Source organism: Bubalus kerabau, chromosome 22 (assembly GCF_029407905.1).
Source record: "Bubalus kerabau isolate K-KA32 ecotype Philippines breed swamp buffalo chromosome 22, PCC_UOA_SB_1v2, whole genome shotgun sequence".
NCBI lineage: Eukaryota > Metazoa > Chordata > Mammalia > Artiodactyla > Bovidae > Bubalus > Bubalus kerabau.
In genome coordinates this window covers 35896876-35920743 of record NC_073645.1, presented here as the reverse complement: position 1 = coordinate 35920743, position 23868 = coordinate 35896876, and the positions used below count along the sequence as shown (strand labels likewise).

The 23868-nt window shown below is 46.0% G+C and overlaps 1 protein-coding gene across 20 annotated transcripts in view; it reads right to left on the bottom strand.

Annotated features, from left to right (window-relative positions):
• Positions 1–3332: 3332 nt before the first annotated feature.
• Positions 3333–23868, bottom strand: part of TCF7L2 (transcription factor 7 like 2) — a 202319-nt gene continuing 181783 nt past the window's right edge. For 6 of the 20 annotated variants that reach the window (XM_055560191.1, XM_055560192.1, XM_055560195.1 and 3 more), the window contains 7 exons: positions 20066–20206; positions 18889–19048; positions 18388–18495; positions 13009–13057; positions 12366–12416; positions 11018–11090; positions 3333–5501 (listed from right to left, as the gene is read on the bottom strand). In XM_055560191.1, coding sequence (XP_055416166.1) covers positions 5078–5501; positions 11018–11090; positions 12366–12416; positions 13009–13057; positions 18388–18495; positions 18889–19048; positions 20066–20206 — 1006 coding nt within the window. In that variant the 3' untranslated portion in view covers positions 3333–5077. Of the gene's footprint in view, positions 5502–10314; positions 10388–11017; positions 11091–12365; positions 12417–13008; positions 13058–18387; positions 18496–18888; positions 19049–20065; positions 20207–23868 lie in introns of all 20 variants that reach the window. The other 14 variants (XM_055560190.1, XM_055560196.1, XM_055560198.1 and 11 more) reach the window with 9 other exon arrangements.

Below are 23868 nucleotides of genomic sequence, written 5' to 3'. Positions count from 1 at the left end.
ACAGCCTCAGATATGAAGATGATAACACTCTAAAGGCAGAAAGCAAAGAGGAACGAAAGAGCCTCTTGATAGCAGTGAAAGAGGAGAGTGAAAAATCTGGCTTGAAACTCAACATTTAAAAAACTAAGATCATGGCATTCAGTCCCATCATTCCATGGCAAATAGATGGGGAAAAGGTGGAAGCAGTGACGCATTTCCTCTTCCTGGACTCTAAAATCACTGTGGATGATGGCTGCAGCCATGAAACTAGAGGACCACTGCTTCTTGGCAGGAAACCTAAAACAAAACCAAACATTGTATTAAAAAGCAAAAACATCACTTTGCCAACAAATGTCCATATAGTCAAGACTATAGTTTTCCCAGTTGTCATGTACGGATGTGAGGTGAACCATAAAGAAGGCAGAGTGCCAAATAATTGATGCTTTCAAACTGTGGTGCAGGAGAAGACTCGAGAGTCCCTTGGAAAGCAAGGAGATCAAACCTGTCAATCCTAAAGGAAATCAACCCCGAATACTCACTGGAAGGACTAATGCTGAAGCTGAAGCTCCAATACTTTGGCCATCTGATGCAAAGAGCCAACTCATTGGAAAAGACCCTGATGCTGGGAAAGATCAAGGGCAGAAGAAGAGGGCAACGGAGGATGAGATGGTTGGATGGCATCACTGATTCAATGGACATGAACTTGGGCAAACTCCGAGAGAGGTGAGGTACAGGGAGGCCTGGCATGCCGCAGTCCATGGGGTTGCAAAGAGTTGGACATGACTTGGCGACTGAACAACAACTACACAAACTTCCTTGGCCAGGTCCCAATAGAGGTCAGGAAGCATATGGCTCAGTGATTGAGTCACGGGCTCCTAGATGTTGTCTTAGGGTCCCTTAGTAACAAAAAGCCACAGATTCTTCCCATGGATGAAATGGGAAGATGTTCAATTTGCAAGTAAACTCCATAGGTAGGAAGAAACCAAACTGATGTCAAGAGAAGAAATGAAGGGCAAGGACTTGGCTGGGCATTTGAGAAGCTTGGAGGGAAAGGAACTTCTACATTGGGGTAGAGAGAAGATCCTCAAAGCTCAAGTGTTATAGTTCAGGAAGCACATAGCTGGGTGATCTGTAGTTTGAATTTTAGGAAGAGATCTGTACCCAGGTTGGGCTGATGATGGAGGATCAACCCCTACCTCCACCTGGCATTTTTCAGCCTTTATAACAAGGGCAATGAGTTATATTCCAGCAAAGCTGAAAGGATTAAGGAAGTAACTGAGAACTTGAAAGTTCTAGGAACACATTTGGAAGCATTATGGAAAGCTTCCATTTTCTTGCTTCCTGCAATACAGGTGTGGTGTTGGCCAACTTCATTTATTCTTTCCCCCAACAAACATGAATGTAACACCATCTATGTGCCAGGTGCTCAACCAGAACCCTAGTATAGAGCAGTGAGCAGCAAAGCTCTTGTCCTCCTGAGGGACTCTCTAGAGCAATGGGTCTCAACTGGGTGTGATTTTTGATCCCGAGGAGGCATTTGGCAATGTTGGAGGACATTTCTGATTGTCATGACTGCCGGGGAGTGGGGTGCTTCTGACATCTACTGGGTAGAGGCCATGGATGCTAACACCCTACAAGGCATAGGACAGTCCCCTACCACAGAGAGTTATCCAGCCCAAAATGTCCATGAAACTCAGTGGTGCTATTACTGGCCTAACTCAGCCACGTCCAATGGGCATGATGGTGGGTGAGAGCATTAATGGGAGGGAAAAACAGGAAGCTGAAAGGTCACACAGAAGAGAGACATCATCACCATCATCTACGAGGGGAACTGAAGGATGAGGAGCAGCGAGGCTGCAGGAGCAGAGCAGACCTTCCAGGCAGAGAGCAACCACATCTTTGAAAGCAGAAGAGCAAAAATACATTTACGGGAAACTGAGTATGTGCTGGGGAGGAAGGGATGGGGCAAACAAGGAAGTCTCCAAAAGGACCATCCCATCACTCTGTTTGGGAGGAGGACCATCTTCATTATGCAAGGAAATATATCTTGGTATTAAGAGCATGGGTTTGGAGTCAGGGCTAAACTTAAATCCCAGCTCCACCACCCTACAGGCTGTGTGGTCTTGAACAAGACACACACTCTGAGTTCCTAAACCCAGTTTTAGAAAATAAAGCAGAGGGTGGAAGTGGAGGATAAAATCTACCTCAAGTGGTAGCGTTAGGAAGAAATGAGAAAATGCTCATCAGTGGCTTGGCACACTGCCACAAAAAAACAGATACTGTCAAATAACACAAATGTTTTCAAAGGTTACCCTGGGCCCAGTGTGCAAAATAAAATAGGGAAGGACAACCAGAATCACTTTTTCCTGGATATACAAAACAACTGAAGACAAAAATATCAAGATTTTACAGAACAAAAACCAACTTGAGCAAAGCAGAGCTTCCAAGGAGCTTTAAAGTCCTTGATGACGATACTGTGTAATTGGAAGTAACAGGGCGGTGACACAGACTGCTTCTGTGTCCAGTGAAATCACGTCCTTTGAAGGCGAGGTTATCCAGACAAGTGGAGCTACACATGCGCCCATCTATCCAACCATTCATCCCAGCCAGCATGAGGAATGAACGCAGTGGAAACCTTGGGAAGATCTTTATTGTGGCCCTTGTTGGTGATGGCGGTGAACTTGCATGCTGGCCAGGGTGGAGTCCTGAACTTGAGTCTCAGGGATAGCAGGAGTCCTCCCTGCAAACTTGTAACAGAAGTACCTTGATCCGTTTTCTAAAAGCTTTCTTGCTTAACAATCGCTCACCCTGCCATCTCTCCTTGCATGTGATTCTTTTATTTTTTAACTTTACAATATTGTCTTGGTTTTGCCATATATCAACATGAATCCGCCACAGGTATACATGTGTTCCCTATCCTGAACCCTCCTCCCTGCATGTGATTCTTACAAAGAAATAAGGATACTTTCACATCAATGATCCTTAAATGGTAATGATGTGCTTTCTTAAATTCCCTCCTGTTGAACTAAGTTTCATTAATAAGAATTAAATCATTTCTGCTTGATACTCAGAGGGCCAACTCAGATATATCAGAGTGACAGTCGTATAGCCCTAAGAGTGACTTTTGCTTTCAGAAATGAACTAACCAGGTACACAAACTATGCCAAACAGGCATTAAGAATGAGACGGGAAAATAAAGAGTTCAGGGACCCTTTCTGGTATCCACATCACCACCCATCACCCACACCAACCACAGGGTCTCAAGTTCCACCTTGGGAACACATTTCTCTTGCTGAAGGCAGATCTAGTTTCCCCAGAGATAAAACCCAAATTATAGAAACAAGTGACCAGCCTTTATCTGCACATACTAAGTTGCTTTTATTAATCCAGAATGGCATGCTACAGATACTGTACAGCATGAACATTTATTCATTACAAAAATGGCTTCCAAACCATTAAAAATGAAATTGGAATAAGAGCATAAAACGGAACAGTAACATCACAATTGTTAGGAAACATTCAAAGTATTCACAAAAAAATGTTATAGTTAGCATTTTAATAAACCAGAGAAAAACCGGAGACAGTTTTACAATCGCTTCATGTCAACTACAATGGCACTGAATGAACAGGTTTAGCTTTATACAGCATTTTGTAACATCAACATGCCTAGATTTTTTTTTTTATTTTTAAAGTTTGCTACCTACTTGTATGTCATACGGGTACATAAAAGCGGCAGCTGGTTTTTCCTTTAAGAGTAATCTAATATACAGAATTTTTGGCCCTTAAGGGTTTATACCTCTTCATTTAAAATGCTTTCTGGACAATCTGCTACCAAACACGTCTTGTTATAGGTGACATTAAAACTACATACAAATCTACCTATGTAACATCACAGCAAAACATGATGAACGAAAATTACAGCATCGAAAAGAGGGAGAAAGCTAAAGTCACTGAGAATTTTGGCACATAAAGTTTTGCACACGGTCAGTCCATGTCCTCAGGGTGCAGGGTGCTCGCCTGTGAGTTCACAGGGGAAACGGGACAATCCCCACTGCTGCTGGTACAGCGTGTAAGATCCCCTCACTAATGTTCAAGTCTTGTTTTACATAATGGCTTTTAAAGCAACTTTTGTTAATGCTACTGATCCTTTAATGCAACTATTAATGTCCATTTGGCGGTATCTGGGTTTCATACGGCAAAAAAAAAAAAAAAAAAAAAAAAAGTCCAAAAGGGAAACAAAAAATATATATATACACATTTTATATATAAACTTAAAAACCTTGTACAAATGAGTTGTTATATATAAGATGCTTATGCTAAGGGGAAAAAAACTTTATACAGTTTCAAGAAAAAGGAAAACATATTTTAAAAGGGACAACGTACAGGTTCGACGAGCAATCTCTAAAGCAATAAATACTACTGGTCCAACAGCAATGTGATTCCATTAATTGTTGAATAGCAACCCCCTCCCCCCAAAAGAACAACACCATGGAACAAGGTATATTAACACATTTTTAACCCTTTGTTTCTGTACATTTAAACAATAACAAGTAACATCACAATAAAAGTTGTTTCACACAGAAAAAAAAAAAAAAAAAGTAAATGGCACTGCATTCCTTGTGCCCTTATGGTTTAAAAACCAGATGTAAAATGATTGGTTCGCAAGCTCGTATTTAATACAAATAATACAGAACCAACTCCTTTTGGAGGGCTGCTTCAAAATTGCTTTTTTTTTTTCTTCTTTTTGTTTTTTAATCAGTCTTTTAAAACTAAGCTATCCGAACTACATAACAGTTATGTATATATATATATATTTTAAACGCTACAAAGACTTTAAACAGCTGTTGATAAAAATTTTGGTAGAATCATGAGGTTCTTCTCTCATCTACATATTTAAAGGAGAAATTGAAATAAGAATGGGTCAAATATTGACCAATGAACTCGATAAACATTAACTAATGTAGCCACGTGGCACAAACGGAAGAGGACAACACGAAAACCGGGCAGGAGCGTGGGGGCGGGGTGGGGCGGAACTGGAAATAAAGAAAAAGCAAGAGGAAAACACTCCACAAAGCACCCGGGGCTGAGGAGGGTAAAGCTATTCTAAAGACTTGGTGACGAGGGACAGTGGCTGGGGCTGGGTCCCGGCCAGAGCGCCGTGGGAATGTAAGGAAGATGTCGACGGCTGTGCCAGAGATGCGGGGGGGATGGCAGGCGGCTGCAGAGCGGCGGGAGGCAGGTCCAGGGCCCCGTTGGCACAGAGGGCAGGGGCCTTGCCGTGGGCGGCCTCGGCAAGCAGGAGGGCGGGCGGCGGAGGCATCATGGACAGGTGGGCCAGGGGGTCGGGCTTCAGGGACAGCGAGAGAGGCTGGGTCTGCTCAGTCTGTGACTTGGCGTCCTGGGGGGGGGAGCCTAGCAGGTTGGGGGAGGAAGGAGGCGAGTCTAGTAAGCTTCCATCTGAAGAGGGTGGACTGAGGCAGCTGCCTTCACCTTGTATGTAGCGAACGCACTTTTTTTTTCTCCTAGAAACAGGGGAGGGAGGGGAGAGAGTTATCTGTGAATAAAGGGCAAAGATGCCAAGGGAGAGAGTTATCTACTGCTCAGAGCCAAGAGGACCGCCACCTAACGGTGCCCCCCGGGGAGACATCGCCCAGCGGCCAGGGGACGTTTAACGCCACGCTGGGGTGCCCGGCTCACTGAGCTATATGCCCGCTCTGGCGAATGAAGTGTCAGACCGCACAGCTCCCTACCTACCTGCTTCCCCTGCCCCGCTAAACACCCGCCTTCCCACTGACCAAATGTAAGTGAGCAGGCTCAAGGGCGCCACCTGTGGACCGTGACAGACAGCGGCTGCGTCCACACTGAGAGGAGCTCAAGAGCTTGTTCGTTTCTCTTTTTTGGCTTAGACATCCCTTCATTTCCCGTGGTAACCATCCCCCTTCATTTCCACCACTACCGCCCCCAGCCCTCAAAGGGTGTGTGTGTGTACATGTGTGTAAAAGAGACAGACAGAGCTCCCTCCCCAGGCGCCTCATATCCATCTGAAACTCAAAATGCTGACTGTTGAGCCCACAGAGCTTAAAGGCAGCGCGAGCAAGAGGCTGAAAAGGTTTTATCCCACCACCTCCACCATCACCACCACCAACCACCACCACCACCACCAGAGGCTGCTGGCGCCCAGAGAACTTTTTGGGCTTGTCTGTTAAGAACCACACCAAATCAAGAGAGGTCAGAATCAGTTGTGAAGGGGGGCGTGGACAGGGGGGGAGAGGGAAACGAAAAGAAAACCAAATAAACTAAAAAACAAAACAAAAATAAACAAAAAAATAAAACCACCAAAAAACAGGTAGAAGAGGATAAACAAAGGTGGGGGAGGGGGAAGAATAAGAAAAACAGAAAATGATCCAAAGGAACAAGAATAACTGGTCGTATGGCCTGCAGGTTGTGGATTAAATTATGATTCAAACTTTTTTTTTTAAGATTTGGGGTCTTCCCCTCCCCCACCCCATAGTGAGAAGGCTAGAAGGAGAGATGGTGAGAATGGGGATGGAGGGGCAACTCGCCCTGGTCCATATGCCAGGGCCAATGAGTAAGGGTTCAGCCCATCACAAGGAAGTGACAACCAAGAAGAAGTGCCAGGGAGTCGCAGCATGGACTTTCTTGAATCGGGGGTGGGGGTGGGGGGTTATCAGGAGTAGTGTTTAAACCAGAAAGACTAATTTTGCCCTGCGCCAAAACCAGAGTCTCCCCTCTCCATTTCCTGTTTATGTAAGAAATAGGATTGAGAATTTCAGAGCCTCTTGTGCTTATCCATCTGAGGTGGGCGAAGTCAGTTCAAGACACTGAGCGTGTGACCTCACATCTTCCCCCTAGTATTCATCCCAGTTTGATGGGATCGTATGTGGTAGGACAGGTGATCCTGGCAATCAGCCCCACTCATGCTATTAAAAATAATGCAGATACAGGGGATGTGCTGACCTAAGAATACAGTCCGAACCGCGGCCGATAACACTGTCTAAAAACAAGTGTGTGAGTACCGGCTGGCTTCCGGTCATGGGAAAGCAACCAAGATGCTGCCCAGTTGAAGGCCACCACTGTCAGATGTCAGTGACCTTTGAAAGGAAGTGAGTGCACTGAGTGCCTCCTTGGGTTTGTGCCCCAGAGCTGCCTGATGATGCCCCTCAGTGCGTGGGGTGTGGACTCAGCAAGATGGCAGGAGGGAGGGGAGGCGGGGGGCGAAAGGGCACATGCTCAGTCCTTCCTGCCTCCCAGAGGCCGAGACCCATTGGGCCAGTGGCTTCAGGGCCTCTCCATCCCTGCTCTGGGTCGGAAGGAACTCCAGGAAAGTGAGGACAGCCTGCCTTCACCTTCCAGTTGACAAGGTTCCTTTTCCTCCTCTGGGATAGACTGAAATGGACTGTGGGTTCTGCTCCCATCCCAGAAACCCAAGATAAAATAATTAAGCCTCTTAAGAGTTTTAAACCACCTTAGCCTGCAGATCAAAACATGCTCAAAAAACTAAGATGTCCATGCATTTTAAAAATGGGAGAAGAAAGGGAGGGGCATAAGCAAAACTGAGAAAGCAACAGGGACAAATGAGAGAGGGGGAAAGAGGAAAGGGACAAAGAAAGAACAGGGGGAAAAAAATAACAGGAAACAAGGGAATGACATCCAGCAGCGTTCCATGCTATATTAGGGCAGAGTGAAAAGATGGGAAAAGCAACTTGGTGGGCTCAAAACAGAATCTTGTTAAAATGTCCTCAAATGTCAAGTAAAATTAGAAACCCTGTGCAGGGAGCGAGGAGCCCTGATTAGCTGGGAACATTTCTGGTGCTCCCCTCCCCCATTCTGCCCTCCTCATGGTTTGAAGTTTCCATGTCCTGGGGATTAGTGGGGGGCATTTGAACACAAGACATGTGGACTATGAATGACACGGTGACCGCTCCTTCTAAGAGGTGGCAGAGCAGATGGCAGTTGGAACCCACACATTTCGGACAGGCCAGAAAATGCCTTGTTTTGCAAATCCTTTTATTATTTTTTAAAAGCATATCCTGTATTACTAATTTAGCATCAAGCCAGAGATCCTAGCAAAGTCAAGAGGAAAAGTGGAGGAAAAAAGGGACAAGACCCATTCTCTTATCCTCCTCCACCTAGGCTCCACCTCTCATCAAGGTGTGGCCCCTGAAAAATCGGTTTTTAGCTTCTTATGGATTCATTCTGAAAGGAAAGTAAGAATTCTTCCTGACCCTATTTTGGAATCACACCCTTAAAGGAGCAGATAATGCATTGCTAAAGCTTTTAGAGTGGGAAACAAGCACCCCAATGAAGGAAAAATGGCCCCGGGGAAGGTCTAAGGGTGCTGAGGCAGGAAAGAGGAAAGATGGCGCTGGGGCGGGGGCGGGCGGGGAGGCTCAGCGTCTGCGCAGCCACGCTGCACACTGACAGCTGCCCCCGAGCTGCACTGTAGAAAACCATGTTTATGAAGCAGCTCCGAAGCCTTGGGGTCGTTTGTTTTGTTTTGCTTTGTTAAAAATGTCACGAAAACTCTTGTTTCTGAGGAGGATTCCACACTCAGGGTTTAAATGAGGTTGGAGCTAGGTCTGAGAAGGGACTATCTAGTTAGTAAATGTGGGACATGATAACTTTCAGCCCCCAAAAATGCCAGGTCTAACTCGCAGTTAACTGCTTCCAAAGCAGTAAGAGGGATTCATACACCACCACTCACGTCCTACAAATAAAAGACACAAACCAGGCCACAAACCACATTGCGAGGGGCACACACCGGTGTCAGCCGCACCTTTCTGCAGAGTGTGAGGAGGCCCCCTTAGGAGCTGCCCTGGGATAAGCTAACCTCTCGCCATGGCGGAGTGGTGATTCAGCAGCTAGTCGTCTTCCTACTCAGCACAAATAAAGGTCTGATACAAATTCACTGCCTATAAAGGGTCATCAGAGGTTCCATCTTCTAGGCCAGCCCTAGGGAAATCTCTGACACCCTCCACCAGCTGCACCATGAAAACTCTTTTCTGTTGCACAGACAAGATCCCAGGACTGAGTGGCAAAACTATTTGTCACCTCCAGGGACACTGTTGTCTCACAGAACAGGTGGGGGTTCCCTCTCCTGCTGGACGAGCACCCAAGGCCCCCCATCCTCACTCAATGGGCAAAGGGTTGCCTGTGGAGGGAGGTCTCTTTCAAGAAAGGCTCTTGGGCCCCAGCTCCCCTCAAAGTCTGGTCAACATGAGGTGCTTCTCTGGTAAGGCGTTGGGGGAGGGGGAGAGAGGCGCAGGAGACTGGTGGGCATGCATGTGATGGAATGGACATGGGAGCTAGCGTCTAAACATGGAACACACGGCAAGGGCATGGAGGAAGGGGACACGTGACAGGGGAGGCACTACAGACAGGGGGCGTGTTTGGGTGTTGAGATACCTACCATCATAATATTCCAAATTCAAAGACTGCTTGTATCAGAACAAAGAAACAACAAATTTAACCAAAGGTGGTCATTAAAGGAAAGGAAATGAGACAGGAACTAGCTGGTATCCCTCCACCAAGAAGGAAGTACCTATACCTTCCCTGAAATTACAGGTTGGATGGAACCTGCAGGTGGAACACAGGTGTTTAATTTGGACTCTTCTGATTCCCTTTGGAACCAGAGCTCTGTCTCTCTAAATATATGTATAGACACATATACATATTTCTTTTTTTCCATCGTGCAGGCCAGCGGCACTGCAGTGCGTGACCCTTGTGGTCCTGTAGCTGGTGCATGCCGTTGAATGCCACGCTTCTTTTCAGCACTGTAAAACAATGTCAGCTAACCAAGCTCCTCTGTCCAGAGATGTGGTTTTAAAACAGAAAATAAACAAAAACACAAAACAAAACTAAAAGAAGCCTTCCCCCAGAGCCCTTCTCCAAGTGTCTAGACTCCAAGTACACGGGAATGCTATCACTGCCAACCTGAGCTCCTTCAAACCTCGGGACACGGTGGGTCTCCCTCTGTCCTGCAGACATGCCACAGAAGCACTGACAGGGCCAGGCCAGATCCAGGATGCCGGCTTTCAGAGCAAAAGGGTAAGTGCCCGTCCTGGTCTGTGAGGTCTGTGGTCTAGGTCCTACCACCAGGGATATGTTATTTATAAGAGCAGGGGAAAGAGAGAAAGAGAAAAGTAGAGGACACAGCATAAAATTAGCAAGGAAATTTTGAAGAATGAGGATCATTAGTCATTGATGCCAGCGGGGAAGTAGATGGGAATGAGGTCAAAATACATTGACGCACTAAGGTACCAGAAGGACAGAATGCTTTGATTTTTCCCAAAGGCCTTGCAGTAGGGAATATACCTGCATGGTTTGCACCATAAAGTCTGTCGGTCAAGCCCGAACAGTGCCCGACACTTCTTTGGAGTATTTGCATCTGTTAGCATAAGGTAAACACAAAAAAACACAACACAATGGTGGGTCGTGCTCAGTTGGATGTAAAATCTCGGCTACAGCTGACTCGTCTTCGCTATCACCTTGGCTCTCTGTGCCTGTCTTCCCTCACCAAGGACATGAAGGGAAAGGACTTCTATGCGCCAAAAGAAAAAATAATAAAATAAAATGATAAAACACAAAAAGAAAAAACAACAACCAGAAACCAAAAAACAACCAGGAAAAAATAAAAAAATAAAAACAGAGAGAGAAGAGGAGGGGGAGAAGGTGACGTTGTTTGTTTCTACCTAGGCCAGGCTCACGATGGATGTCACTGGGCCCCCATCCCGGGCGGTCGGGAAGAGGGGGCTGGCAGGCAACATTCCCTGGGAGGGGGCGCGCTGGGGTTTGCTGTCGCTGACCCGAGGAGGCACAAATGATGCTGTTTTACAGTGGCATTGTGGCTAGCAGCAGCGAGGAGGACAAGCACGTCCCTCACAGAGCAGTGTCCCGCGCCCTCCTGTCTCCTAAGATCCACACACAGAGCTACAAAGCAACAGGCCGGAGAAGGGGGGAAAGGACCGAATAGACCAGCTGCAAACCAGCACAGCGAATCTGGGAAATCTATACACACCTGCAAGGGCCGCACCAGTTATTCTGTTGATCAAGGCCAAAGCGCGCTCGGCATTTCTTAGGAGCGCTCAGGTCTGAATGAGTTCAAGAGAGAAGCGAGCAGAGGAGAAGGACGTGGGAGAGAGGGAGAGGGAGAGAAGAGAAAAGAGAGAGAGAGGGAGGGAGAGAGAGGGAAGGGGGGGAAGAGAAAGATACAAATAAGAAAAAAATAAAAATAAAAAAGGGAATAAATCAATGACCTGGTTACTAATTACAAAATATTGACTTTTGATTTTTAACTTTCTTTAATTAAAAAAAAAAAGGTAAAAAAAAAATCACATTCTTATTCAACTCGTGAAATTAGCTGTTGCAAATAAAGCTGCAGTATCCCTTCTTTGAGGACTGTCTCTCCGATTTGTTTGAACTGATAAAGGGATGTTAGCTCCTCAAGAACTAGCTTTTAAATAATGTTTTTCTTCTTTTGGTTCTGCTTTTTCTTTTTTTTTCCTCTCAATTTGTTTTTCTTAAAGAAGAAAATAAAGCAAAGGAGGGAATTAAGTTTGTCACATGCTCTTTTCTTCTCAGAGTACAACAGTTTAAAAAGGAAAAAAACAAAAAACAAAAAACTACAAATAAAACCAGAACAAAACAAAACGAAACAGAAAGAAAGAAAGAAAAGGGGTTGTGGTACTGGGATATTGCAGCTTTTGGAATGTTCATCTTTTCTTTAAATCTATTTTCATTAATATTAAGAGAGGAACAGATAAAGGTCAATAGGCTGTGTGAATGAGCTGTTAGGAGTTAGTTAGAAGCTCACAGCGGCATTTAAGCAGGTACAATCAGTGAAATGCTAGTGGATTTGCAAGTTATGAGCAGAAAAGTGAAAGAAGAAAAAAAACGAAAATAAAAAAAAAGCAAAGGAAAAAAATAATCATACTGCGGATGCATGCTTGCGTGAGAAAACTTAGTGGGAGCGATGAAAAAATGCCATTAGATTAAGGAGGTTTATTACTGAATTCCTTCCATTTTGTTGTTGTTGGTTTTTTTTTTTTAAACCAGTCTCTTTGAAAGAAATACTGCATATTCAATTTGCACAGTTAGTTCAACTCTAAATCACTGTCATCATGGCTTAAACAACTGTTACGGGAAAAATAAATAAACAAAGCAGAAGTTAAATTAAATTCAAAAAAAAAAAAAAAACAACAAAAGCAAAAAAAAAAAATCTACTGAAACATACGAAATCATGTAGATGGTCATTTTAAAGAATGTTCAAAGGTCATACGTGTTTTCATGTTAATAAAACTATAATGGCAAGAAAAATTAAAAAACAGTTTATCAACTATTTTAATGACTCAAAATGACATTAGCACCTGTAATCGGAGGAAGTGAAAGGCAAGGATTTAGGAAACATTCGCTGTGTTCTGAAAAAAAAGAACAAATTATACAAAGCCTTCACAATGTTTTTGTCGTTGTTTGTAAAAGCCTGGCCTTCTCGAAGGGCCCTCTGAGATTGCCTATGCAGTATTTCTAATTTCTTCTAGAGAATGACAAACCTCCTTAATTTAAATCGGGTGCAATAGACCACTGTAAAGGCATGCATCAGAACATTCAGGAACAGCCCAGTTAACATCAAACACTCGCACACACCCCCTCTGCTCCCCTAGCCCCCTCCTCATCCTTACTCAGACACATACAAAATAAGCAGACTGTATAAATCCCCGTCTAGGCATGCCTACCGCTCTCCGCTTACAGGCTCTGCAGTTATTTAAAAACACATTCCACTAGACTTACAATGTGCTTTTCATGCAACAATGAATGTTACTAGCTTTAAAAGGGCAGTCATGAAGCAATTAATTAAAATGCATAAACAAAAAGGCTCGCTAAGATGGGTTCCCCCCGCCCCACAACATCCTGGCCTTGAATTTCTCCTGCCTCCCCCAGATAGAAGCCTGACATAAAAGAGTGGTCCTCAGAATACAGCTCCCTTCCTCTATCCTGCTTATTCTAACTTACCATTGGTCTCCCCGGGCTGCTTGTCCCTTTTCCTCTTCTTCTTTTTCCCCTAGATAAACAGATGAAACACAGGGCATTATTTCAGGAAACAGATGGGAGGACGACAACGTCTGGGCTCACCTGGAGAGGAGGCGACAGGAGGAGGGACACCACCTGCCATCTCCAGCCACACCCACTCCTGAGTGTTTTCCAAACCCCGGTTCCCTTTAGTCCAGGTGCCCTTCGACTGTGGTCCAGCTAGAGGAACGCATGCCTAGCGGAAGAGATGGTATCAGTGGGGCAGAGAGGAAAACTTCTTTTCCTATACATCTGTGTCCACCCTCAAACCTGATCCAGAGCATCCATAAAAGGGGGAATGAGGCCTGGATGGGGAAAGATTCAGAGAGGTGTGGAGAGACAGGATTGGAAGTGGCCCAAGAGCCAAGGGACGAATGAGTGATTTTGAGATGGCCACGAGAACCCCTTGCCCCATGCAAATCTCTTTAGGCCAAAAGCTGCTCGCTTGGAATCAAAAAATTAAGACTTAGTAGGGGATTTTCTTAGCACTGTAGCATGGGTCTTGATTTTAAAGTCAGAAGGGGAAAAAAAAAAAGCGAAATAAAACCAGAAACCATCTGAGCTCCTTTTCAAACTGCTGAGTGGACATCCATAAAGGAGAACATTTGGTCCTCACCATTTTCCACTTATGTAATGACTGTAATACTCCTAGTAATATGGACTTCCCTGTAGCTCAAACAGTAAAGAAACTGCCTGCGATGCAGGAGACTAGGGTTCGATCCCTGGGTTGGGAAGTTCCTCTGGAGAAGGGAATGGCAATCCACTCCAGTATTCTTGCCTGGAGAATTCCATGGACAAAGAAGCCTGGCAGGCTACAGTCCATGGGGTCGCAGAGAGTCGGACACGACTGAGCGACTAACACACGTTATACTACTAGTAATGACAGCTACCATTTACTGAGCACATGCTCTGTGCCAGACAAGGCTCTAGTGTGCTATGCCCAGTGACCCACTTATCCTCACACAATCCTATTTAACAAGCACGATCACCATCAGATTTTACAGATAAGGACGCTGAGATACAGGGGTGCATGCAGTTTCCTGAAATGACATAGCTATCAGATGATGCTGTCGACGGGAACCCAGGTGACCTCAGTTCCACAGCCCTTATCCACTAGACTACGCTGCCTTCATATTTACGGCCTTGTCCTCTGAGGAAGGCTCTTAATGGATTACGGGTCAAGCATTGCATGGAGTCATTCACATTCCCCACCTGACCCTCCCTGCTATCTTGACGGTCTGCCCACAGATGTGAATGTGCAATGGGATTGGGGATGAATTCTGCAGAGGTAACCACCTCCCCTCCTATCTGAAACTAGTTTTCCCTCACCCCAATAGCTCTGGTCCCATCCACATGAATTAGCCGCCTGGTCTATATGAAATGTCACAAGCAAAATGTCATGTCTATTTGTTTCAGAATATCCAAACATCCTTTGCCTCGTGGTTGGCTTAGTTTGCGCTTCCCTAGTAGCTCAGCTGGTGAAGAATCTGTCTGCAATGCAGAAGACCCCCCTTCGATTCCTGGGTTGGAAAGATCCACTGGAAAAAGGATAGGCTCCCCACTCCAGTATTCTTGGGCTTCTCTGGTGGCTCAGCTGGTAAAGAATCTACCTGTAATGTGGGAGACCTGGGTTTGATCCCTGGGTTGGGAAGATCCCCTGGAGAAGGGAAAGGCTGCCCACTCCAGTATTCTGGCCTGGAGAATTCCATGGACTATATATTGTTCGTGGGGTCGCAAACAGTTGGACACAACTGAGTGACTTTCAGAAGTTCTCATGGTGTGTTGACATCAACTCAAGAAGAAACAAGAAAGAAAAGCCATAGGCAGAAAACCTGAGAACCCACGGCTCTGTGAGGGGGACGCCAAGGCAGGGATGCCTCAGAGTCTTAGATCTACATGAGGGCTGAGGGTCAACAGTCCTAGAGAAAGCCTCTCAAATCTGGGGCCTGTGGCATCAGGGAAATCTGCCTGGGCCCTCATTGTTTCCACTAGAAACATGTTCCGTTCCTTGGCATACAACTTAAAAGAAGAAGCAAAGAAAGGAGTTTGTGTGCTTTCTCATGAGCCCCAGCTGCCCACCTTCATGTCTGTGCCTCTCCTACGCCAGGAGCAAAGCACTACCCGGCCATCCTGGAACAGCAGGAGGAGCCAGCTTCAGTTTATTTAGGAACCTGAAAGAAAACCTCAGCCAGGCACAGAAATGGTTCAGTTCCAGGCAGTGCGGCATCCATGGAGTCAAGGGCTTCCCAGTCATCTCCAATACAGGGCTCACCCATGTTCAATCTCCTGAAATATATTCTGAAAGGCAGGTGACAATTCCTTCACCCCTGGGAAGCCATCCATGTGGGATACAAAACTGAGATGTTCATGACTGAGGCAATGACCGTTCAGACTAAATGCTTCTAGAGGGCAGGGACTGTGTCAACTGGAAGAGGATATGAAGGAACGAATCAACATCATGAAGTGAATAGGGAGATGCCTTTCAAGGGAGGCGGCCCCCTTGTTATCTCTTTAAATGTAACAAAAGAAAGAAAAGGCCTCAAATATGATGGTGAGGGAGGGAAAAACTCACGATATGTAAATTACTGGGGATTTATCTCGTTGACTCAGTATAGAAGAGCTAAAAAGGAAGTAACTTCTATTACAATGTCACGGGTTAGACATCACTCTATGACTGAAATCTTTGCTTGTGTGTTCCAGAGTGTGCACCAAGTCCAACCCCCCAAATGTGACTGTTTTACTCAATTCTATTCAGCTAAGGTAGCGTATAAAGGCTTCTATCACCACTGGGCTAGAAAAGCAGGATCGTGCAAGAGGCATAAGGATATTAGTTCAGAAAACTTTTCCCAGAAGAACCTTCAGAACTTGACAACACCCAGAGTAATTTATAGAAGCTTCTATGTCAAATCAGTAAAAAAAAAAAATGCTAAATAGTTCCCACAACAATTCAATCTGTAAACAGTTTAATTATTGTTCTAGACCACTTCCTGAGATGAGAGAGGAAGTGAATGAGAGAAGAATGAAAGAATGAAAGAAGAACAAATGGAGGGCTATGTGTGTTCAAAGCCACGTGCAATGAGCTGCTGATAAAGGAATCTGACAGTACCCCTTATGAGTGGGAAAGCTCCTATAGCCCCAAATCCAGATATTACCTCTAGACTTGATCTCAAGTCTTTTCAGGGGTTCCCCTATTATACCAAACCTCGTCCCAATGTAAAACCAAGCTAAAATCATTTCAAGTGTCTTGAGAACCTTCTGAAACCTAGAAAACACTTCTTAAGAAGCCTTGGGCAATATCTTGTCTTGAGTCCAGGAAGTCCACGGCTGTATTCTTCTGAAGCTCTCACAAAGCCAGCCCATACCTTTGTGGAGATATCACCCTACAGGACTCCAGGAGGCAGCACACACACAGACCACAGTGTGCATGGCACACGCTAAGGCTGTGCAGTGCACGCCCTGCACAGCCACTGCATAGCTGTACATGAAGGCTCTCGTCTGCCCCAAAATGTCTACTGGGGATAGGATACCTAGAGAGTAGCTGAATTCCTCTCTGTGGTACCATTCTAGATTCCTCAAAGAATTGGGTCTGTAGCAGGGAGAAGCTGGAGATGAACTCTAAGAACTTCTGACCCGAAACCAGGAGAGCAGCTGTCCTGAAATGAGATAGCTCTATGTGTGGGGAGCTGCAGGGCCTGCCTGCTGCTGGCAGTCTCCACCTCGAGGTCAGGTGAGGGTGAACAGCAAGCCTGTGGGAGAGCGTTAGCTTTCTTATCCTCTTCCTTTCAGCTCCAGAAGAAAGGCTCCTCCACCGCACACATGCTGAGGTCGAACGGAGAGGTCCCAAGCAGCTAAGAGCCTGCGCCTGACGGTCTGTGAGTGACGAGGGCTCTGTGAGGAGCCAGTGTGTCATTGGGAAGTACAAGCACTGACTCCTGTTTCGACTCCCGAGGAGGAATCTGTTCTATTGCTGAGTGAAGCGCGTGGGACCTGTGAGGAGACGGGTGGCTGTGGAGATGGAGACACAGGTGTCTCGGTCCTCCCCATCCACATGGCAAAGAGTAGAGAAGCACGCGTGTGTGTAAAGGTATGAGACTAAAGAGTGAAGACACTTGGAACAGCGGGGCAGTGGAAGCAGAAAACAGTCTTTGCCCAGGACCCACACATTCAATGCGGATGTCTTGTGCTTCCTGGTTAAGTTCTGAGAGAGCTCTGATTTAACTCAAACCCCACAATACTGTGCTGACAGTAAGCTCACAAACAGCACTAACTGAATAGATCTCAACTCTCATACACAGAGAGCTTCCCCACCACAGGTGAAGGCCAGAGGAAAGCTCAGTCAGGGAGCACGGATGGTAGAAGAATCATCCATGGCTCAGTACCATCAACAAGAAACAGGAGGAGATGCCTGCTGCCAGCGTTAAGACAGGTTCTGTTTGCCCCCAAAGAGTGGATGGTAAAAATCACTTCATGAAACTAAATGCCAGGTAATGAAGTACGAAGCAAAATAAGAGACATTTCATCCATTAGAGAGGAGAATGAGCCCAGAACTTGAGTTCCTGGGCCAAAAACCAGAGTAAGAAAGAATGGTGAGGTGACAGAAGACAGCCAGTTCATGGGAGGAAAAGAATCCAGAGTGTTACAAGCACTGTGATTAGTAAAGACAACAACCCCTACAGTGTTTTCTAAAAAGGAGGAGAGGGGATTAGGCAAATCCCAGAGCCAACAAAAAGCTGAGGGACACACACATCACCCAACACACACACCTCCCTGTGTCACTTCATCCATTCTGCCAAAAGATGGCTTCTACTGCCTACTTACACTCAGAGATATTCCCATCATGCCTGTCTCAAGGGGCACTAGGCTTCCAACTTCTACTGTACCACATCCTAAACCAACAGTTTTTTTCCCTCTTAAGGGTGAAGGCCCTGCTAGAACAGCTGTGAAGAAGTAAATGCTCTCCTTCCAGCTGGCATCACTGCTGAGAAACACACAGGCCTCACTGGGTGTATTCTAGAGCCATGTCTCTTCAAAGATGTGGGCAAGAAGGTATGAACAGCCCTAACCTGGCCCCACAGGTCCCCTGAGCTGGAACACCAGCCCCCTTCCTCCTCCTTGAAGAACTATCCCATGTTGATAGAGCCCTGCAGGAGGCTAAGACAGAATCCTCCAGTCTGGTGCTGAGGTAAGGTGCTAACAGTCACAGCTGGGCAGACTGAGTGGTACTGAAGCCCGATTCAGGTTGGCAGGTTGCATTTCCTTTGTCCAGATGGACATCCACCACATCTCTACAGCATCTAGTCCCGAGAAAAAGGAGCCACCTACATAGTTATCCCGTGCGGACCAGCCGGGGTACAGCTGCATGTGAAGCTGTCGCTCCTTCCGGGCCAGCTCATAGTACTTTGCTTGCTCTTCTCGGGAAAGCGCGTGCCACTGGAGGGGACAGGGTGAGAGAGAGAGACACGCAGAAACGTCACAAACCACACTGTGGCTGGGGGACGGACAGCGCTTCTGTCGCAAATGGTGTCATCTGAAGATGCCTACGGTCTGCAGAGGCCTGGCACTAACAGGAGGGCCCAGACCAAACCTGACTTGTCGTCTATGATGTTTGAGTCTTTGCTCTCTGCAGGTGGAGAAGACCAGGGTATGGCTGTTGTGAACATCATTCGAAGGCAGAGTTACTGCTTCCAACTCCACAAAGACCATGGAAGGAGTCAGAGTATGGCTCAAGGGAAAGGATGCTCCAAACCAATGAGGACAAGGACATGTCACTCCACCCACCATGTCCTATTCTGGCCCTCTTCTCCCAGCAGGTACACCACTTACCCTCCGGCCCAGGATCTGGTTGATGGCTGCACTTTCTTTCAACGTGCACTCAGCTACAACCTTTGCTCTCATTTCCTTCATATACAACATGAATGCATTAAGAGGCTTCTTTATGTGGGGCTTCTTCTTTTCTTCTTCCTTTTTGGAGTCCTGATGCTTTCTGGATAGGGACAAAACAGACAGACGCAACCCCATGAACAACCCGATGAACAACCCCGAGGTCAGCTTCCTCCACAGCAGAAAGCCCGCCTCCTTGCCTGCTCAACGCCCTAAGCGATTCAGAAGGAGAAGCACACTTCTACTGGGTCTTCTCCATCCTGGGAAATGCAACAAAAACAGCCTGGGGGGTGGGGGATGAGGGAGATCTTGTCATCACTTCCTCAAGGTTTCAGTTCAGTTCAGTCGCTCAGTTGTGTCCGACTCTTCGCGACCCCATGAACCGCAGCATGCTAGGCCTCCCTGTCCATCACCAACTCCCAAAGTTTACCCAAACTCATGTCCATTGAGTCAGTGATGCCATCCAGCCACCTCATCCTCTGTCGTCCCCTTCTCCTCCTGCCCCCAATCCCTCCCAGCATCAGAGTCTTTTCAAATGAGTCAGCTCTTCACATGAGGTGGCCAAAGTATTGGAGTTTCAGCTTCAACATCAGTCCTTCCAATGAACACCCAGGACTGATTTCCTTTAGGATGGACTGGTTGGATCTCCTTGCAGCCCAAGGGACTCTCAAGGTTTAGAAACACAAAATTTCCCCGAGGGAAAAGCACATTGTGACCGTTTCCACCTCAGCCAGTGTCTCTCGCGGGATCAGGGATGGTAGGTGCGTGTGCGCTCAGTCGTGTCTGACTCTTTGTGACCCCAAGGACTGTAGCCCACCAGTCTTCTCTGTCAATGGGATTTCCCAGGCAAGAATACTGGACTGGGTTGCCATTTTCTCCTCCAAGGAACCTTCTCAGCCCAGGGATCGAACCTGAGTCTCCTGCGTCTCCTCCATTGGCAGGCAGAAGTGCTTGCAAATCCCAGTCCCTCCGAGAAAGAGCTGTGTTCTCCCCCACAGTAGGCACATGCCTCCCTCTCTGTAAGGCAGGTGCTTACTGAAGTCTGACCAACCTCGGGCAGGGCCACCACCCAGGCACCACGGGCTAAACGCACGGAGAAGGAGAAGAAGAGGACACTTACGCGCTGTGGAGTGAGCCGACTTCACTCTGAGAGGATTCCTGTTTGACGGTCGGCGTGACTATGGCCGGGTGGGGAATGCCGGTCGTGTGTAGAGTGTGATGTGGTGGGACCATATGGGGAGGGAACCTAGAAGACAGAAAACTGTGTAAATCGTCAGAATCAAAATGAATGAATGGGGAGGGATGTGTACACACAATTAAAAGAGAAAAAAAAAGAAAGAAACAGCACGTAACACTCACATGAAAGCAACCCAAGGCATATGAAACCTGTCAGCATTAATTAGTGATAAATTAAACATAATGATTCTCGTAATGTCATTAAAGCCAATCTTCCCCTTCATTATTGCTACTGACACGAGACATTACGATTGCTAACATCTTCAGCAAAAGGCACGTTCAGCCGGTATACTTGGACGACAAAGTAGGCTTGGACTACTTGCTGGAGATCACAAGTCCACTGGTTTGGGAGGACACTGTTAGTGGCATCTAAGACTATTTCTTAAGTCCTAATCAGCACTAGAATGAAAGATGAAATCTTTTGTTGCATATTGACAGCTAAATAAAATATTAACGCGGCTGAAGTATACATACATTTTTTGACAATGCCACGCATGCCTCATTAGTCCTCATTCTGTTGATGGGAATGCAATAAAATTTTTATTTCTCTTTTGCTGCTGTGGTCCCATCGTTTTCACAGTAATGGGAGAGAGTGAGGCAGAAAGATGGGGGGATCCAAATCACTGCCATCTGGTTCCCAACATACGTCACAGATGTTTTAAATAACTTTGTATCAGAGATGGCCCCAAAAGAGCATTTTACACAGACAACCCCCCTGAGTGAAGCTTTGAATTCTGGGATTTGTATATCCTCTCCCACTCTAAAATTCTAGGGTTCCTAAATTACTTTTACTTAAAATACTGCCTATGCATTAGAAGATCTTACAAAGGATGATCAGAATTATTAATAAAGAAAAGAAGAGTCTGTGTTTTTCCTCTAATACTGTTTACTTTCAGGCATGTTATTTTGGACATGGTTTAAGCCGTAAATTGGCATTTCTCAACCATGCAAACTAGCCAGAACATTCAGAGCTAATTTTAAAATGCTCTTGGTTCATCTCCAAACTGACAACAGGATGCAACCCATGCTGCTGCTGCTGCTAAGTCACTTCAGTCGTGTCCGACTCTGTGCGACCCCATAGACAGCAGCCCACCAGGCTCCCCTGTCCCTGGGATTCTCCAGGCAAGAACACTGGAGTGGGTCGCCATTTCCTTCTCCAATGCGTGAAAGTGAAGTCACTCAGTCGTGCCTGACTCTTAGCGACCCCATGGACTGCAGCCTACCAGGCTCCTCTGTCCATGGGATTTTCCAGGCAAGAGTACTGGAGTGGGGTGCCATTGCCTTCTCTGGATGCAACCTATAGCTCTCGTCTTTTCTGATACACTTGGAGTCACAATTTGTTCTTGGTTAGAAGAACCACCCTCTTAAAGGAATATACATTACTGTAGAGAAAGGTGGAATGAGGGATTACAAGGGGTGATTCCCCCAAAGAAAACAAAAGGGCAGCCCCCAGGTTCTGCCCTGACAAGATCAGGCAAGTTTAGGTGAAGGGGGAACCCAGATCAAGGAACTGCTGCTTTCAGCTTAAGTCCAAACCATGACCACCCCACACACCAACCAGGGAAGGACCACCTGCTCTTTAGGAAGTCAATTATGCTGGTCACTGGAGGTGCTAATGAGACTTTATTGTGACAGTTAGTTCACAAGGATCCTGTACTTATTTACAAGGTTCTTTTCCTATGTGGACTGGAAATCTAAGTAGTTTTCATTTTACCAAAAGAATGCAGCAAATGTTCATCAGAAGAAAGATGAAAAATTAAAGTCCTAACTGACTCCGCACAGATCAACAGAGAAACTACCAATAAATAATGCAGATTTTTGAAGAGGGCCCAAAATCACAGTGGACATTTGACTTGGAAATTCTACCCTGATGTGGCTTTCTCCCATAGCTGCCTTGACAAATTTACCAAAGTTTGGTAACAATAGCATGATTTTTTAAATAAGAGTCATGCGAGTTCTTTTAGGGTGTCAAGAAAAAGAAAAAAAAAAGAAAAGAAAAACCCTGAGAGAGAGAGAGACTGAGAAAAAAAAAAGTAACTTCCATCCCCATCCCCACTCCCCCAACAAAAAATAAAGAACAAAGCCTGGGAGGTACTTGGGCTCCCAAGTTACACCCTGTTCCTTCCCAGAGTTTGAAGGCCTCTGAGAAAACGTAAGTTAAGAACATGTGTTCTTCGAAGCCCTTGGGTGAAGCAGTGGGTGGAGTGGCAGCTTTTACTGTGAATTTTAAAGGCTTGACATTCCTCAAATTCATATGTTCCCTTCCTGCTGACTGAGAATATGTGTACAGACAGAGAGAGAGAGAAGGGGGAGAGAGAAAAAACACTCTGTGTGCATGTCTGTCTGTGTGTATGTGTGTGTGTGTGTGTGTACACCAAACACCACAGTTAGACACCAGAATTTGAGTACATTCTGGGGTGGGGAAACATTTCTAGTGTAGCCATGAAGACCAAATACTTCCAAGTTCACATACCTACACCCATATTCCTATACCTGAGAAATGTATGACAGAGAAAGGGACTCGTGTGTGTGTGTGTGTGTGTATGGGCTATACTCATACTTTCACGTAAGAAATTCCTTTCTGCAGACAACTATTTCGTGCAATGCAATAAACACCCTAAAAATTCTAAGCAGCTCATTATATCCCCCCGTCTGCTTTCATGGCTCCAAGCCAGAATATAATGATGAACCTTAACTTGTTAAGGACAACTAATTTTTGTTTCTGGCTGTCTCAGGGGCTTCTGCCTTCCCCACTCGCGCTTTCCTTCACTGTTGACACGTTTCTGTTAACTGGATGTCATCTGCCGGCCTTGATTTTATGCACAAGCAGTGGGATGCATTTTCCTGTGCAACAAGCCTGCTTTGAGCTGCATTAGGTTTGTCATTATTCTCTCATTTCCCCCCTTGCACTTGTAACATTTCATCTCTTCCTGCCTTATTTTTTGTGAGCCACGGTGCACCCACATTATGGTTTATACATGATCTCGCTCCCTTTGAAGCCGGCAGATTTCAGAGCCCGCTCTCGTCAGGAGAAGAGCCTTGCGCCAATTTAGCAGGCTGAGGGCCCGGAGCTCCAACATCTCAATCTAAAGGGGGTCACAGGGTGGCACAAGTGAGTGTCAGCAAGAGCTGTTTAATTGCCAATCTAGGCTTCTCCATGGTGTTTAAAGTATAATGACCCATCACTTAATTCTGAGAAGCCCTGGCCCCGCTGCTGAAGAGAATGAATATCAAAGGGTGTTCTGGAACAGGGCAAGCTGCCTACATTCCCTATAACTGCCATAAGTATAATAGACCCACACTTCTGTCGCCCCATTACCACAATAATGTATTTAATTTGCTGTATACGCTTTTTAACTAGCTACCTTTCATAAGGCCTACCTGGGGAATCGGCCGCCTACCCCCCGCACCTCGAGCCCCCTAACCTTCCCTCCCACCGTTCCCTTCCTCTCCTCCACCCCCTGCCCACCTAGAAATCATCGGCTAACCTCCTAATGATAATTCAATCGATAAGCTTAACCTCAATCCCTATCCTACGATTACTGCACCGCTTTGAACCTCTGGAATGCACCGAGGAAACAAACACGAAAAACAATCCGGTGCATTGGAGAAATGCTGGTTCAGAGGAGGCAAGCCGTGAGTCCAAGGTGCTCAGAAGCAGTTCTCCTCCTGGGAGACTCTCTATTC